The sequence below is a fragment of the Dryas octopetala genome, chromosome 8, assembly GCF_963921425.1.
Source record: "Dryas octopetala chromosome 8, drDryOcto1.1, whole genome shotgun sequence".
Classification (NCBI taxonomy): domain Eukaryota; kingdom Viridiplantae; phylum Streptophyta; class Magnoliopsida; order Rosales; family Rosaceae; genus Dryas; species Dryas octopetala.
This window is the reverse complement of record NC_141373.1, coordinates 7,046,389-7,060,882: the sequence shown is the minus strand read 5'-3', so window position 1 is coordinate 7,060,882 and position 14,494 is coordinate 7,046,389. Positions and strand designations below refer to the sequence as shown.

Here is a 14,494-nt window from a genome sequence, read left to right as displayed (position 1 = left end):
ATGGTAAGGCTTCATATATACCATGCACGTCATAATATTACTGGTATTAATGGCTGTGCATTTTTTATAATTAATTTACTCTTGAAAGATGATATCATCAAGTTGGTGCAAAAACGGACCGCATTGCACATTATGTTGGTCTGTTTTTGGACTCGTAAAATTCAATTACTAGATAGACTGATAGAGGCAGATCCAAAAGGCACATATATGCTTTGTTACTCATGACTACAAAAGTCAAGCCTGTGGGTGTGGCTTAACCATTGAGTGTTGTGTAACTACAGAACCAACTCAACCAAGAGACCAACAACAGTGGTCGTTGGAAAAACAACAACAGCTAGACAACAGTACTACGTGGTAGGAAGGAAGTAAGTGGACTGTTAACGTTTTGGTCGTTGTCCTATGGAAAAAGCAATGTGAAACTTGTCTAGTACTCCTGTATGTCCTCATATGCAAATTTTCAACAACGTCTAGTAAACGCAATGCAGATATATAAAAGATCAAACCGTGGCTTAGTCATTGATTGTAACTACAGAACGTAACGTCGTTGGAAGCAAGTGGGCCTTGACTTGCCTTGACTTGTTAAGTTGTACTTTTCTACATGTGGTTTCCATTATCCTTGTCTACACTTGTTTTTAAATGGAACAAGAAGTCAACAATTGCTTGGAAGCTAAGTGAAAGACTGGAAGTCGTCTTACGAAATTAAGAAATGGAAGACTGGAAAAACAACAGTGGTTGGAAGATAAGTGGAAGACTGGAAGTCGGTCTTCGGAAAAGCAACTTTGAGAAACTACGTCTGTCTCTCATATTTCTTGTCCTGTATATTTAGTTTTTCAGGCTTGATGAGCACACCACACATGAGATCAAATTCAAAATGGTAGTTTTGGTTGTGAGATGGGTCTTACTACATTCACTTTTTAATGCATTCATCTGTTGTTGGAGCTCCATGCATTTGAACCATAATGAGACAGATAGGCTCTCCCTATTAGCCATCAAAGCCCAAATCAAATATGACCCCTACCATGTCATGGACTCCTGGAATGACTCCATTCACTTCTGCCAGTGGTACGGCATCAACTGCAGTCGCCGGCATCACCAGAGGGTCACTGTGTTCGATCTACGACACCAAAAGTTGGTCGGGACCATATCCCCACACATAGGAAATCTAAGCTTCCTCAAGGAACTGCACCTCCACAACAACAGCTTCACTCATCAAATCCCACCACAAATTGGGCGTTTGCGTAGATTGCAGGTATTACGTCTAGAAAATAACTCACTCAGTGGCCCTATTCCTCCCAATATATCCAATTGCTTCAACCTCATCACACTCAATGTTGGCCACAATCACGGGCTGGTGGGAAAAATTCCTTCCGAACTCGCCTCCTTGTTGAAGCTTCAAATAATTGTTTTCCAAGACAATAATTTAACAGGAGAGATCCCTCCTTCCTTGGGGAACCTTTCGTCTCTCCAAGTACTTGCTGCAATTTCTAATAACTTGGTGGGAAGCATCCCTAGCTCTCTAGGCCAATTAAAACGCTTAACATTTTTGTACATTAAACAATTAACCAGCAACTATATATGTTTTGTACATCAAGAAAACCATTTACCAGTGGCTCCTCCAAGGCTTGGTCACCTTTTGTATTATTTTTTTCTTTTTCAACTTTTACATGCTGCTTGTGGAGTCTAGCTTCTGCTACAGTAAATGAGGAAATTTGTAAGTAAATAATTACCAATGCCATGCATTGGGTCACGCTTTTCACAGCACGAGACGGATCGTGCGGTATTTGCTAATTTTCTCCCAAGTAGCAAATTAACTAAATGAGTATTTCGAAAGACAAAGATCCACACGATAAATTAGATTCATACAAGCACTAAGTAAACAACAAATAACAATTACACAATGAAACAAAAAGGAAAGGCTCACAGTGCAACAGATGATTGAATAATATGCTTCTTATATTGATAGCAAAAGAGTACAAGGGGTCATGTGCATGCTCTTACCTATGCTAGTGAGCTAGCCGAGCATTCTACCGACTAGTCACCCCCTGTAAAGAACATTTTGAGTCATTTTCATAATTACATGCACCAAAAAACATCAAAATGTACGATAAGTCATAATTCTTCCTAAAAAAAAATAACTAATTGACTAATTACTGAAATACCCTTGCACACAAGCAAGCGGCCAAAAGCTTGACTAAAGGCCTTGGACAAACTTGGTTATGGCAATACAAAAGCAGCCCCTAACATATTGCGTGAAGACTATGTACTAACCAAAATTAAAGAATACGTACTTGTACTACATATTCTGTATACGGATCTTGCAAATTAAGCATTCATATGTACAGTCTTCAAATTCCCATTCACAGATAGGATTTCCCTTCCTTCAAATCCATCAGAGCAGTTTTTTCATCTGTTAAGGCAGCACTAAACCCAATAAGTTTATATGTCGTTAATATATGCTGAAAATGATCTGAGCTTCTAAAGTTTGTATGTCATAATCTGTGTTTTATAACCTACTAGTGATGGTTGATATCAACTTTGTTGCAAAAATGGACCACTATGGCACATGTAATTGGTCTTTTTGGACTTTCAAAATCCAATTACTATAGGTGTTGAAAGGCTACACGAATCCTCTGCTAGCTAGTACTTATTTTTGCTTGATTTTAATCTTAGCATTGTAATATGAATTCAATAGCGGGTGATTAAAAGAGTAGTAGATTTGTAATACTTTTAAATATCAATGAGATCAAATGAACACATGGATCATAAGTTTAAAACATACAAAAATAAGTACAATAGAGCATCTTAATTAGATTAGGCTCCTTCCTTTACGATCAAATTTGTCAATTTCAAGTAAATTTTGAATAATGTTGTTGGTCAAGTTTGCTTATAATTTCAATTTTGATGTCCTCATTCTGTGAAATAAAAAGAGTTGTTTTATTGGTCCAGACATAATTTTATATGAAAATTTGAAATCTTATATTAAAAAATTTAAAATTATATATGAGAATTATTTACACATGAAAAACTTGTTATATGGGTTCACATAAAAGATTTTTTTATAGACTGCATTCCGATGTAGATATAAAAAAGGCATAAATTCAATTTAGACACATAACTATATAAGCTATTTCAACGGGGTCTATGAACTTTAAAATATTTCAAATATACACCCGATCTATTATCTAAATTGAAAAATGAATTTATGTCCATTAATTCGTTGAAAGATCAGTTAAATGACAGCTTGGCTTTTGCTGACCGGGATTACTTGACGACGTGGCGCTATCTCAGCAAATATTTCCCGCCAAATGAGCGACACGGGCCCACAATTAATAATAATAGAGAGAGTAAAAGTTTGTAGGCCCGTGCCAGGGGCTAGGTGGACCCGTGTCGCTCATTTCCCGCCAAATGAGCGACACAGGTCTACCTAACCCTTGACACGGGTCCACAAAGTCATCATCTCTTTCTCGCTCGTTGAACACAAGTGAGAGATTTATATTCGAATTTGAGGAAAACGTGATATTTTTTGGAGACTAAATGGTCATGAGAGCGTTCGACGAGCGGAAAATAGGTGATGGATGTGTGGGCCCGTGTCAAGTGGACATGTGTTGCTCATTTGGCGGGAAATGTATGCTGAGTTGGTGTCACGTCGCCAATTAATCCCCATTAGCAAAAGCTAAGCTGACATTTAACTGATCTCTCAATAAATTGATGGACGAAATTTCATTTTTCAATTTACATAATAAATCAGGTGTATATTTGAAAGTTCGTGAACCCCGTTGAAATAGCATATATAGTTATGTGTCTAAATTGAATTTATGCCTATAAACAATCACCCTTTCAATCAGACCCAAGGGTTTAAATTTCGATTTTTAGGGGTTCCGAAATTTTAACACCCATTCGACCAAATTTCGAAAAATTTCGGCGAAATATTCAAAATTTCGCCGAAAATTTCGAATACTCTCACAGCAAATTTTTTTGAATTTGAGAGAAATTTCGTCGAAATTTGGACGAAATTTCGCTCAAATATCCAGATTCAGCTAACCAGAGGGAGAGAAGGGAGGAAGAGGCGAGCTGGCCTCGTCGCCGGCCGTCGCCGAAGGCAGCAGATCGGGGAGGAAGATGAGGAATAGAGAGAGACTAGGGAAGAAGGAAAGAAGGAGAAAAGAGGAAGAGAAGGAGGGAGGAGAAAGAGGGAGGAGAGAGAAGGTGTTTGGACGTGGGTCTGTGGTGGCTGGGCAGTGGGAAAAAAGAAAAAGAAGTGAGTTTGGTGCTGACCGGGCTGTTCCCTCTAGCCTTTTCTTCTCTAAAAGAGAAGCTGCTTCTCCTCCTTGAGGTTCCACTCAAAAAATCAGGGTGGGGTAGCGGGTAGCCATGCGTGTTTGTGTGTGAGAGAGAGAGAGAGAGAGAGAGAGAGAGGCCAAACTGGTCAAAGTGAAAGTTGTGGTTTTCATTTGCAGTGTGAAACGAAGAAAAAGGATATGAGGTTTAGGAAGAGGTTAAATTAAAATATAATAATAATTAGTTAAAATTAATTAATTAATTCAGTGAATGTAATATTTTAATTTTTTTTGGAATAATAATGAGGTGGGCAAGCAACCAAATCTGGGAAGATGGTTGTTGAATGGTATATAAAGGTTAGAGAACCACCTTCACCACCGTTACTTTTATAAGCCTTCCCATAAAAAAACCAAAACCAAGTAAAAATGAAAAACAAAAGCATATAAATTATTATTATTATTCTACATGTCTTTTTTTGGCCGGGGGTTTTTATTCTACGTGTCAAATCCTTTTTTTCTCTAGAAAAAGTTAAAAACAAAAAAAGAAAGAAAGAAAAATCCTTTTCTTTATGTTTAAAAAATTGTCTCAGGGTTAGGTTTAAACTGCTGAGTGGCTGACTGGCTGGGCAGTGGGAAAAAAGAAAGAAAAGGGGAAGAGATGAAGTCACGGGCAGAAAGAAGAAAAGAAGGAAAGGAAGGAAGGAAAGAAAAGAAAAAGAAAAGAAAAGAAAGAAAGAAAAAAGAAAAGAAAAGAAAGAAAGAAAAAAGAAAAGAAAGAAAGAAAAAAGAGAAAAAAAAAAAAGAAAGAAAAAAAAAAAGTTTAGGATTGGTTAAGGATCTTTTGAGTTATCAAACAGTTGGAAAAATTCAAGAGAAACTATTGTACGTTCATGAACTGTACATCATGTTTCATTCATTGTTCTTATGCACATGCATGTATATAATTGTTGACGCAAATTAATGGCCGAAGTTAATTAGTCGTAGATAATTTTCAAAATAAATTATATATATACTGATTTCGTTTAGAGTCTTGTGCAATTAGAAAAAAAAAACTTTTTGGTTTCGTTTAGTTGTTTTTAAATCCTAAATCCTAATACATTTCTATATAAAAATAATTAAAAATATCTTAAAGAGCCTAAAACCTAATATCTTATACCATATCCTAAAAAATATAGAATACACATTATAAAGTATATAAAATTTAGTGTATATATTATAGAGTATATAGGATTTAGTATATAGAGTATATAGGATTTAGTGTATAAATTATAGAGTATAAAAAATATATTAATTTCATTTACTCATTATACTAATTTTATTTAATAGTATTTGCCTCCAGCGTGCATTATATTCATATTATATCATATGAAATTTACTATATAATTTAGTTTCTTTAATATTTTTTATCAATGTAGTAGATAATATGTTAAATAAACATATAGCAAAGTTTCATTCAAAATTTCCGTATTTTGATAGTAATTTCCGTCGTTTCCATCTAATTTCTGTCGAAATTTAAAAATCTTCGAAATTTCCGTCGAAATTTCCATCGAAATTTCCATCGAAATTTCCTCGAAACCCGAAATTTTATTCCTTGATCAGACATTTTCAGACCCTACGATTTTAATTTAAGTAAAAATAATTATTAAAAAAAAAAAAAGTGTTGAGCAAATAGCATATTCTTTGGTGCTTTAGAGAAAAACACTATATTGCAATATTGCATTGCATCCTAAACAAAATTATTGCATTGCCCTATCATATTCAGGTACTGGAGACCCTCTGAAGCTCTATTCTCGAACCTATTTCCGTGAGAGTATGAGTGCGAGTAATTTGGTTGCAGGCGCAGTGTGGACGGCCATTGAATCAACTGCTTCAGGTCTTTCCCTTTGACTCTTTTCCATTCCTAACTTTGTTTTTTTTGTTTTTCTTTAATTTTGAGTATTTAATTTTCACTTTTAATTTGATCGGTGATGAGAGGCAACTAATTGAAATGGGACAGTGACCGATGATCAGCTCTCCATGTTAGTCTCCTTTCAAATTCCTTGTTAACCTCGTTTGGCTAAGCTAGTAAGCTGAAGTTTTTTACAATGTGTGTAATTGAATGTTTGTTACTGCAAATTCAGCTTGCATTTCTTGTTTGGAAAGAACTTGGAGCGAGCAATAAGGATTGTGGATCAAAGGGGTGTCAAGAGGATTTCGGGTGAGCCCAGTGGACGTTTTATCTTTCAGGTTTAACTTCTGTTCAAATCAGCTTCTGGGTTTATTTTGTATGCTTGTATTAAACTAATACAAGGATAATTAATTATGGATACGCAACTTGAGCAGTTTGGGCAAAATTTTGGGATGAAGATTTTGTGTTTCCTGTAAATTTTGGAACTCTGGCTGAATTAGGTGAAATCAAATGAAAAACCAAACATTTAGAAATTTGGCTGCTTTGATTTTTTTATCTTTTGGAATTTGGTTTATGTTCATCCAAAAAAATGAAAACTTGGGTGACTCATGTTCTTTTGGGTGAAATAATCATATATTTATTTGAACTGAAGAGAAAAATGAAATCTCAGTTCTTATTTTATGTTGTCTGGTTAGGTAGTTGGAGAATCCCGTAGGATGGAGGAGTACTTCTGTTTTACTGTGCACTATTGTGCTTGTTATTCATTCTTCTATGACATTGTAAACAGAGGAGAGCAGCTCTGTGTGAGATTCCCCTCTTGCTTCTCCATTACTTAGTAGTTCCTTGAACTTTGCTGTTTTACAATTTTTCTTATTTTGAATATCTTTCTTCTTGTCCAGTGTAAGCATCAATTAGCTGCAAGACTTGCTGCATCATTGGGAGCATGCACTGAAGTTAAGGTGTCTGATGAGCAGTTAGCTCTACTGCTTTCCAATCTCTGATATCTGTGGACAGAGTCAAAATTTGGCATTTGGAGTTTGAAGAGGTACTACAGGAGCAGGTCACAATTGAATCTGCTCGTCTATTTGTTCTACATGAAATTCCAGCATGATCTGAAATTTAATATTATTGGTCTAGGAAATACAAATGTAGTGCATCCTTCATGGGATATAGAAGTGTTAAGATCAGGATCACTTTTTTAACATCACATGTATGTATTCTTTGATTGGAACTGGTATAAACATGACCTGAAATTCTCTCCCTCCCTCCCTCCCTCCCTCCCTCCCTCCCTCCCTCTATATATGAATGGATGGAATCCTTATTTTGCTGCTTTTGTGAATTTATCTTTCAGGTTAATGATGTAGTTTCAATTTGAGATTAAGGATATATTTAATATTTTGGCATTAGCACTGCAGTTTTTTAGCTAAATCCTTGGAGGGTAAATTCATAATTTCAGTTGTGGAATTATATGGTTGGTTAAAGTGTTCTCTAGGCATATTATTTATATCCTGATACTTCATTTGTGCTCAATGTGACTAATTTTAAAATTTGCACTGATTTGATTTTGATTGGTATATTTGATGCTTTCTGAAGCAAATGGCTCAGGTATATCTCTTATTAAATGAGATTTGTTTTTAGTTTTGTGCGATATCTAATTTCTAAGAACCCTACCAATGCATCTGGATTGTTCGTTCTGATTGGCCTGGATTGGTATACATATGCATCAAGTGATGCATCTAACTGAACACAAAAAACAAAGGTCCACTTTGAATGGCTCCAAAAATGCACTTGAAATTGTTGTAAGATCAAAATTAATAGCTATCCAAAAATATAGCTCCTCTGTTTCATCCTGGTTATGTGCTCAAATATACTATTACTGATCATTTTAGCCCTCATAGTTACTATTGCCGTGCTGGTTCAATTTCCTTCAGTTAGATTGTAAATTTATACCATTGCAGGGACAATACTGCTTGGAAATGTTGTATAATGCTCGGAGGACTTGAGAAAAATCTGGCTTAAATTAGGACACACTTTTTAAAAAACACTTCAGCAATCTTTCAAATAACTAAGTTTTAACAATAACAACAATTACAAATGCCATTAAAGCCTCAACAACAACGATTTCTGTAATTTCAAATTATGTTTTGTATGTGGCGAATCTTGGGGCCACCCGAGCAGTCCTCAGGCAGAGAGCATCTGAGAGCAGGAGGAATCTGGTGGCGGCAGAACGCTTGTCTACTAATCATAATGTGGGAGTTGGGGAGGTCATGAAGGAGGTTGAAGCACTTCATCCTGATAATTCGCATATTATGGTGTATAGTTGATGAATATTCAGGTAAGTGTGATTCTTGTTATGAAGCTCTTCTTTGTTTGTTGCTACCTAAAGTATGATTTTATATATGGTGAATTGCAATTTATGCAATTCACAGTCCTAGGAGTAGTGTATGTAAGATATGCGTTTAGATGGTTCTGCCTTGTATATGCTGCCATGTATATATATGTATATGTTGATATTACATTTTACAATGATATCACAGTTATTTTAGTCTATCGTGATCAACACAAAAGCTCCTCAAAACTTAAATTTAAGTACGAAGTAATTGGCTCCACCAGAGCACCTGTAGATATTTTCTCTCTCACCCCTTAGCAGATGAAGCAGTAGAAGATCCGCTTCACGTGTTTCCATCAACAAAAGAAACCTTGAAATGGTTGATACCCTAGCATAGTTTAGTTGCAATAGTTGAAATTATTAAAAAACATGTCAGGAAGGTTAGTTGTTTCTGGATTTTGTTGGGATATGTTAGATGGAGGAATTCAATCGCATAGGTATACAAGCACTTATGAATGCAGACTAGGCTGGGAATAGATTTCTGCAGCCAAAGGTCTAATTTCTTTTCTCACTTTATGTATTTTGCCTGGCTCAAATCGACAGCATGGAAGTGCCAATTTTGTTTTCCAAATATTCTATTTACATAAGCCTACTGATTGCTCATTATGGCCTATTGATGGAATGCAAGTAAAGTATCTGATTGTAAAATTTTGGGTTTGATCGACAAGGGCTAGTTTATTCTGGGATTGCTGTAGTTGGATTCTAACAGTGACCATCCTTCACCTAATTGTATAGTAATATACAAACAAGAGTTTAATTTATCACCTGTTATTGTCATTGATCTTCATTCTTAATATCTAATCAACTGCCATGGAAATGTAGCGGCTCAGGTTTACTTTGTTAGTTACACGAGCATATTCAAATTTTCAACAAGCAGAAAATATTATGCAGGTTCTTCCTGTCCTCTATATCAATTAGTTTGTGTCATCTGAAATCAAACTTTCTAATTTAACAGGAGAAGTCCCTCCTTCCTAATTTGGTAACCTTTTATCTCTCAAGATACAAGGTGCAAACAATAATAACTTTTATGCCCTTGCCATGCCTAATCACCAGTACTTTTAGATGAGTAAGCACCTACGAAGTGTTTTTTCAGAAAACACTAACAAGTGCTTCTTTAACTCAAAAATTACTATTAGCTATTTTTATTGACTGCTATAAAAAACACTTCTGACTATCTGAAAGGTTTTTTAGACCTTCCTAAAACATTGTCAAACTTTACAAAAAAAGAAAAGAAAATAAGCATTATCAAACAGATCTTAATCGCTTCTATTGCATACCAAATCATAAATGAGTCCCTCACTAATTCAAATCTTCTTTCCCTTCCACTCCCTAGTTACTTGTTGGATTCATCAGTCTAAAAAGAATTTTAAAAAGACTTAGGGGGAGGCTAGCACTCCCTAGTTCTAAATATGAGTGCTTTCACCACTTCACCTTAATTTCTCATTAACTCATCATTCATCATTATTATACTGACAACACTAACTCCCAACTTTATGACCCATTTGGTATCATGGTATGCATTTTCAAGGAAACATGTTGTTGGCAAGAAATAGTTTTATTCTTTTTTAATTGAGGTAAGGAAAGGTTCGGAGCAATTCTTGCCCATTATTATATTAAACATTTATCTGAAATGCATCTTGACCTAAAAGGCATTTACCCTTTGTTGAAATGGCTCAACTTGTAAAGAATTCTACCATTAACGTTGGAAAGCTAAGTTGAAGACTGGAAGTCGTCTTCAGAAAAGCAACTTTAAGAAACTACTACTTGGAGTCTTGGACCTCATCCTAATATTTCTTGTCCTATAAATTCGTGTGACATGCTTGAGCTGAAATGGGACTTACCAGTTAGAACACATCAGATCCAATTCAAAATGGTGGTTTTGGTTGTGAGATTGGTCTTAATTATATACTCACTTTTTAATGCATTCATCTGTTGTTGGAGCTCCATGCATTTGAACCATAATGAGACGGATAGGCTCTCACTATTAGCCATCAAAACACAAATCAAACATGATCCCCACAAGGTCATGGACTCTTGGAACGCATCCATTCACTTTTGCATGTGGCACGGCGTCACCTGCAGCCGAAGACATCATCAGAGGGTCACGGTGCTCGACTTACAACACCAGAAGTTGGCCGGGTCCATATCCCCACACGTAGGAAATCTAAGCTTCCTCAAGGAACTACACCTCCAGAACAACAGCTTCAGTCATCAAATCCCTCCACAAATTGGGCGTTTGCGTAGATTGCAGGTATTACGTCTACACAATAACTCACTCAGTGGCCCTATTCCTCCCAATATATCCAATTGCTTCAACCTCATCACACTCAATGTTGGCCACAATCACGGGCTGGTGGGAAAAATTCCTTCCGAACTCGCCTCCTTGTTGAAGCTTCAAATAATTGTTTTCCAAGACAATAATTTAACAGGAGAGATCCCTCCTTCCTTGGGGAACCTTTCGTCTCTCCAAGTACTTGCTGGAACTAAAAATAACCTGGTGGGAAGCATCCCTAGCTCTCTAGGGCAATTGAAAAACTTAACATTTTTCGCATTGTCTTTCAATATGTTGTCTGGTAACGTCCCTCCTCCCATCTATAACTTCTCTGCTCTCGTCCATTTTTCCATAGGAGATAAACAAATTCAAGGGAGTCTTCCCTCATACTTGGGAAACACTCTTCCTAATCTCCAATACTTTGACATTTTCATGAACCAATTTATTGGATCCATTCCCTCATCAATATCCAATGTCACAGGTCTAGTTACATTTCTTGTTTCATACAACAAATTATCCGGACAACCGCCGGATTTTCAAAAGCTTCATAACCTTCAAGAATTCTCATTTTGCAATAATAATCTTGGAAGCGGTAACTATGGTGACTTGAGTTTTCTCTCAGGCTTGAGGAATGCCACAGAGTTAAGGTGGTTTCTTATTGGCAACAACAATTTTGGAGGGAATTTGCGGGCATCCATATCCAATTTTAATCTCTCAACCAAGCTTGAGTGGCTCGTTTTTGAAGGAAACCTACTGCATGGAAGCATACCAACTGGGATAGGGAATCTGGTCAACTTACGACTTCTCGCGATGGGGGTTAACCACTTCACAGGTAGCATCCCCACTGACATTGGAAAGCTTCAAAGGCTTGAGATATTGGGCATTGACAACAACCAATTATCAGGGAGCATCCCAACCTCTCTTGGAAATTTAACAATGTTAACTTGGCTCGAATTACAAGGAAATAATCTTGAGGGCCACATCCCTTCAAGCTTAGGGAAATGCCAATGGCTGCTGCTACTGGATCTTTCTCACAATAACCTCACAGGTGAAATACCTCAACAAGTTGTTAGCCTTCCCTCCTTGTCAATTTCTTTGAAATTGTCTACAAACCGCTTTACTGGTCCCCTTCCTACTGAGGTTGGAAAGTTGAAGAGTCTAACTGAATTAGACGTTTCTAACAACATGTTATCAGGAGAACTTCCCGGTAGCCTTGGTAGTTGTTTGAATTTAGAAATCCTATACTTGCAAGGCAACTTCTTCGAGGGTTCCATTCCTTTAACTATGATTTCATTGAAAGGAATTCAATATTTAGACCTTTCCCGCAACAATTTTTCAGGTCAAATTCCACAATTTTTGAAAGGCTTTGTTTTCTTGAAGAATCTGAACCTATCTTTCAATGCTTTTTGGGGTGCCGTACCAATTGATGGTGTTTTTAAAAATGCAAGTGGGACTTCAATTGTTGGAAACACCAGGCTTTGTGGTGGTATTCTTGATCTCCAGCTGCCCAAGTGCAAGTCTAAAGATTCCAGGGGTGGAGGATTGTCTCTTAAGTTGAAATTAATAATATCTGTAGTATCAGGGTTAGGAATAGCTATGGTCTTGTCTTTTATATTTCTTCGATCGTTAAGAAGGAAAAGAAAAGAAACTGCATTGAGCACCTCCGTTTTGCAAGTGTCATATAGCACTCTCTTGAAAGCTACTGATGGGTTCTCCTCGGCTAATTTGATTGGTGTGGGTAGTTTTGGGTCTGTGTACAAAGGAGTTCTTGATGATGATGGTAGAGCTCAAGTTGTTGCTGTGAAGGTGTTTAACATGTTACGTCGAGGAGCTTCAAAGAGCTTCATAGCAGAATGTGAGGCGATAAGAAATATCAGACATCGAAATCTGGTGAAGATTATAACTGTATGTTCAAGTGTTGATTTTCGCGGCAATGATTTTAAAGCTTTGGTTTATGAGTTCATGGATAAAGGGAGCTTAGAGGAGTGGTTGCATCCAAGTAATACTGGAAGAGAAGAGGTTAGAGACGTACCGATGGTTTTAAATCTTGTTCAGAGGCTAGTCATCGCGATTGATGTTGCTTGTGCACTGGATTATCTTCATAATCAGTGCGAGACACCAATAGTTCATTGTGATATCAAGCCAAGCAATGTTCTTTTGGACAACGAATTGACTGGACATGTTTCTGACTTTGGGCTTGCAACATTTCTCTCAAAACTCACAAGTAATGTTTTGGCTGATCATCAAACAAGTTCCGTTGGAATAAAAGGATCAGTTGGTTATGCTGCTCCAGGTAAATATATATTTCCATATTTTTCACCGTTTCCTTTCTCCTCCTTTTACACTTAAATACTTTTGGAAGAACATATTTCTTTACAATTTTTGCATTAAATATTTGTTATATTTGAATATTAGAGTACGGTATGGGAAGTGAGGTGTCAACATATGGGGATGTCTACAGCTTTGGCATTCTCTTGCTAGAGATGTTTACAGGCAAGAGACCCACTGACAACATGTTTAGTGACGGCTTCAACCTTCATAATTTTGTGAAGGAGGCATTGCCTGAGCGAGTTATAGAAATTGCAGATTCACTACTTGTTCAAGGAGGCACCAACAACACTGATCCCAATCAACGCAGGAGCATCGCAACAGCCAAAAAAATAGAGGACTGCTTGAGTTTGATATTTAGAATTGGAATAGCATGTTCTGCCGAATGCCCAACAGACCGAAAGCGTATTACTGATGTTACATCTGAATTGCATTCCATTAGGTGCACTCTTCTTGGATAAAGCCTTTTGCTGCTCTTTTGGATTGGATTTTTGCGGCCAATTAACTAGAAAACAATTAACCAGTGGCTCCTCCCCCTCAGGTCCTGGTTGATCACCTCTTGTCTTCTTCTTTCTTTTTCAACTTTCATGCTCTGCCTGTGGTGTCTTGCTTCTTCTACATCTTGTATTTGGTGTGTTTGGTTTGGCCTTGAGCCTCTGATGTAATAAACAAATTAAAAGTACTACTTTGTTTGTGTATAATGTATTTGAGATAAACTAAAAGTAACTGGACCAAGATAAGAAGAGAGTTTCTATCTATTTTCATTACTATACAATTGAATTTGTTCATCTATGTGTTCTACATGAACTGCCAGCATGATCTAAAATTTAAATATTCTTGGTCTATGACATATAAATGTAGTGGATCCTATATGGGTAATAGAAGTGTTGATGATCAGGACTACATTCTCAACAGCACATGTATGTATTGTTATTTGATGGGACCGCTACGAAAATGACCTGAAATGTATTGGATAGTAAACTCATTATTTCAGTAGTGGAGTTATATGGTTGGTTAAACTGTTCTCTAGGCCAATGATTTATATCCTGGTACTTCAGTTGTGCCCAAGATGACTAATTTTAACATTTGTACTGTTTGATTTTGATTGGTATTGTTGGATGGTTTCTCATGAAGCCCATAGGTCAGGTATATTTAATTGTTGGTAGTGTTGCAACTTGTTGCCTCTCAAAATATTCAAACCAGTACGATCCCCTTACTGCTCCAATTTCCTTGAGTTGGATTGTAAATTTAGATTGAAATCCACCAAATTCACATATATCAGTAGGGCTTTATTATTGCACATGATACAATAATTACACATTGGCCCAAAAAAAAAAAGG

At 36.6% G+C, this 14,494-nt stretch overlaps 3 protein-coding genes across 6 annotated transcripts; all 3 read left to right on the top strand.

The window, feature by feature from the left end:
- The first annotated feature begins 737 nt into the window (after positions 1 to 737).
- On the top strand, positions 738 to 1,763 carry LOC147276657 (uncharacterized). Its single transcript, XM_086255312.1, has one exon. It carries the CDS (start codon positions 872 to 874, stop codon positions 1,682 to 1,684), a length of 813 nt encoding a protein of 270 aa, XP_086111438.1. The 5' UTR covers positions 738 to 871; the 3' UTR covers positions 1,685 to 1,763.
- A 4,204-nt stretch (positions 1,764 to 5,967) lies between these two features.
- Positions 5,968 to 8,677, top strand: LOC147276656 (uncharacterized). 4 transcript variants are annotated; one of them, XM_086254502.1, is made up of 6 exons: positions 5,973 to 6,150; positions 6,274 to 6,295; positions 6,398 to 6,503; positions 6,861 to 6,968; positions 7,065 to 7,210; positions 8,344 to 8,677. In XM_086254502.1, exons 1-5 carry the CDS (start codon positions 6,090 to 6,092, stop codon positions 7,164 to 7,166), a joined length of 399 nt encoding a protein of 132 aa, XP_086110628.1. In that variant the 5' UTR covers positions 5,973 to 6,089; the 3' UTR covers positions 7,167 to 7,210; positions 8,344 to 8,677. The 4 variants fall into 4 exon arrangements, with proteins under 4 accessions (XP_086110629.1, XP_086110628.1, XP_086110627.1 ...); XM_086254501.1 differs by lacking the exon at positions 8,344 to 8,677 and adding an exon at positions 8,124 to 8,323; XM_086254503.1 differs by lacking the exon at positions 8,344 to 8,677 and having other exon boundaries at positions 5,968 to 6,150; positions 6,398 to 6,474; positions 6,865 to 6,968; positions 7,065 to 7,504.
- A 1,747-nt stretch (positions 8,678 to 10,424) lies between these two features.
- On the top strand, positions 10,425 to 13,929 carry LOC147276655 (uncharacterized). The gene is made up of 2 exons (XM_086253217.1): positions 10,425 to 13,119; positions 13,242 to 13,929. Exons 1-2 carry the CDS (start codon positions 10,425 to 10,427, stop codon positions 13,613 to 13,615), a joined length of 3,069 nt encoding a protein of 1,022 aa, XP_086109343.1. The 3' UTR covers positions 13,616 to 13,929.
- Positions 13,930 to 14,494: the final 565 nt, after the last annotated feature.

Coding starts and splice junctions, on each gene's coding strand:
- LOC147276656 (XM_086254502.1), top strand. CDS start 6,090: ATGAGTGCGAGTAATTTGGTTGCAGGCGCAGTGTGGACGGCCATTGAA. Junction 6,151..6,273: donor CATTGAATCAACTGCTTCAG/GTCTTTCCCTTT, acceptor GAAATGGGACAG/TGACCGATGATCAGCTCTCC. Junction 6,504..6,860: donor GTGGACGTTTTATCTTTCAG/GTTTAACTTCTG, acceptor TTGTCTGGTTAG/GTAGTTGGAGAATCCCGTAG.
- LOC147276657 (XM_086255312.1), top strand. CDS start 872: ATGGTAGTTTTGGTTGTGAGATGGGTCTTACTACATTCACTTTTTAAT.
- LOC147276655 (XM_086253217.1), top strand. CDS start 10,425: ATGGTGGTTTTGGTTGTGAGATTGGTCTTAATTATATACTCACTTTTT. Junction 13,120..13,241: donor AGTTGGTTATGCTGCTCCAG/GTAAATATATAT, acceptor TTTGAATATTAG/AGTACGGTATGGGAAGTGAG.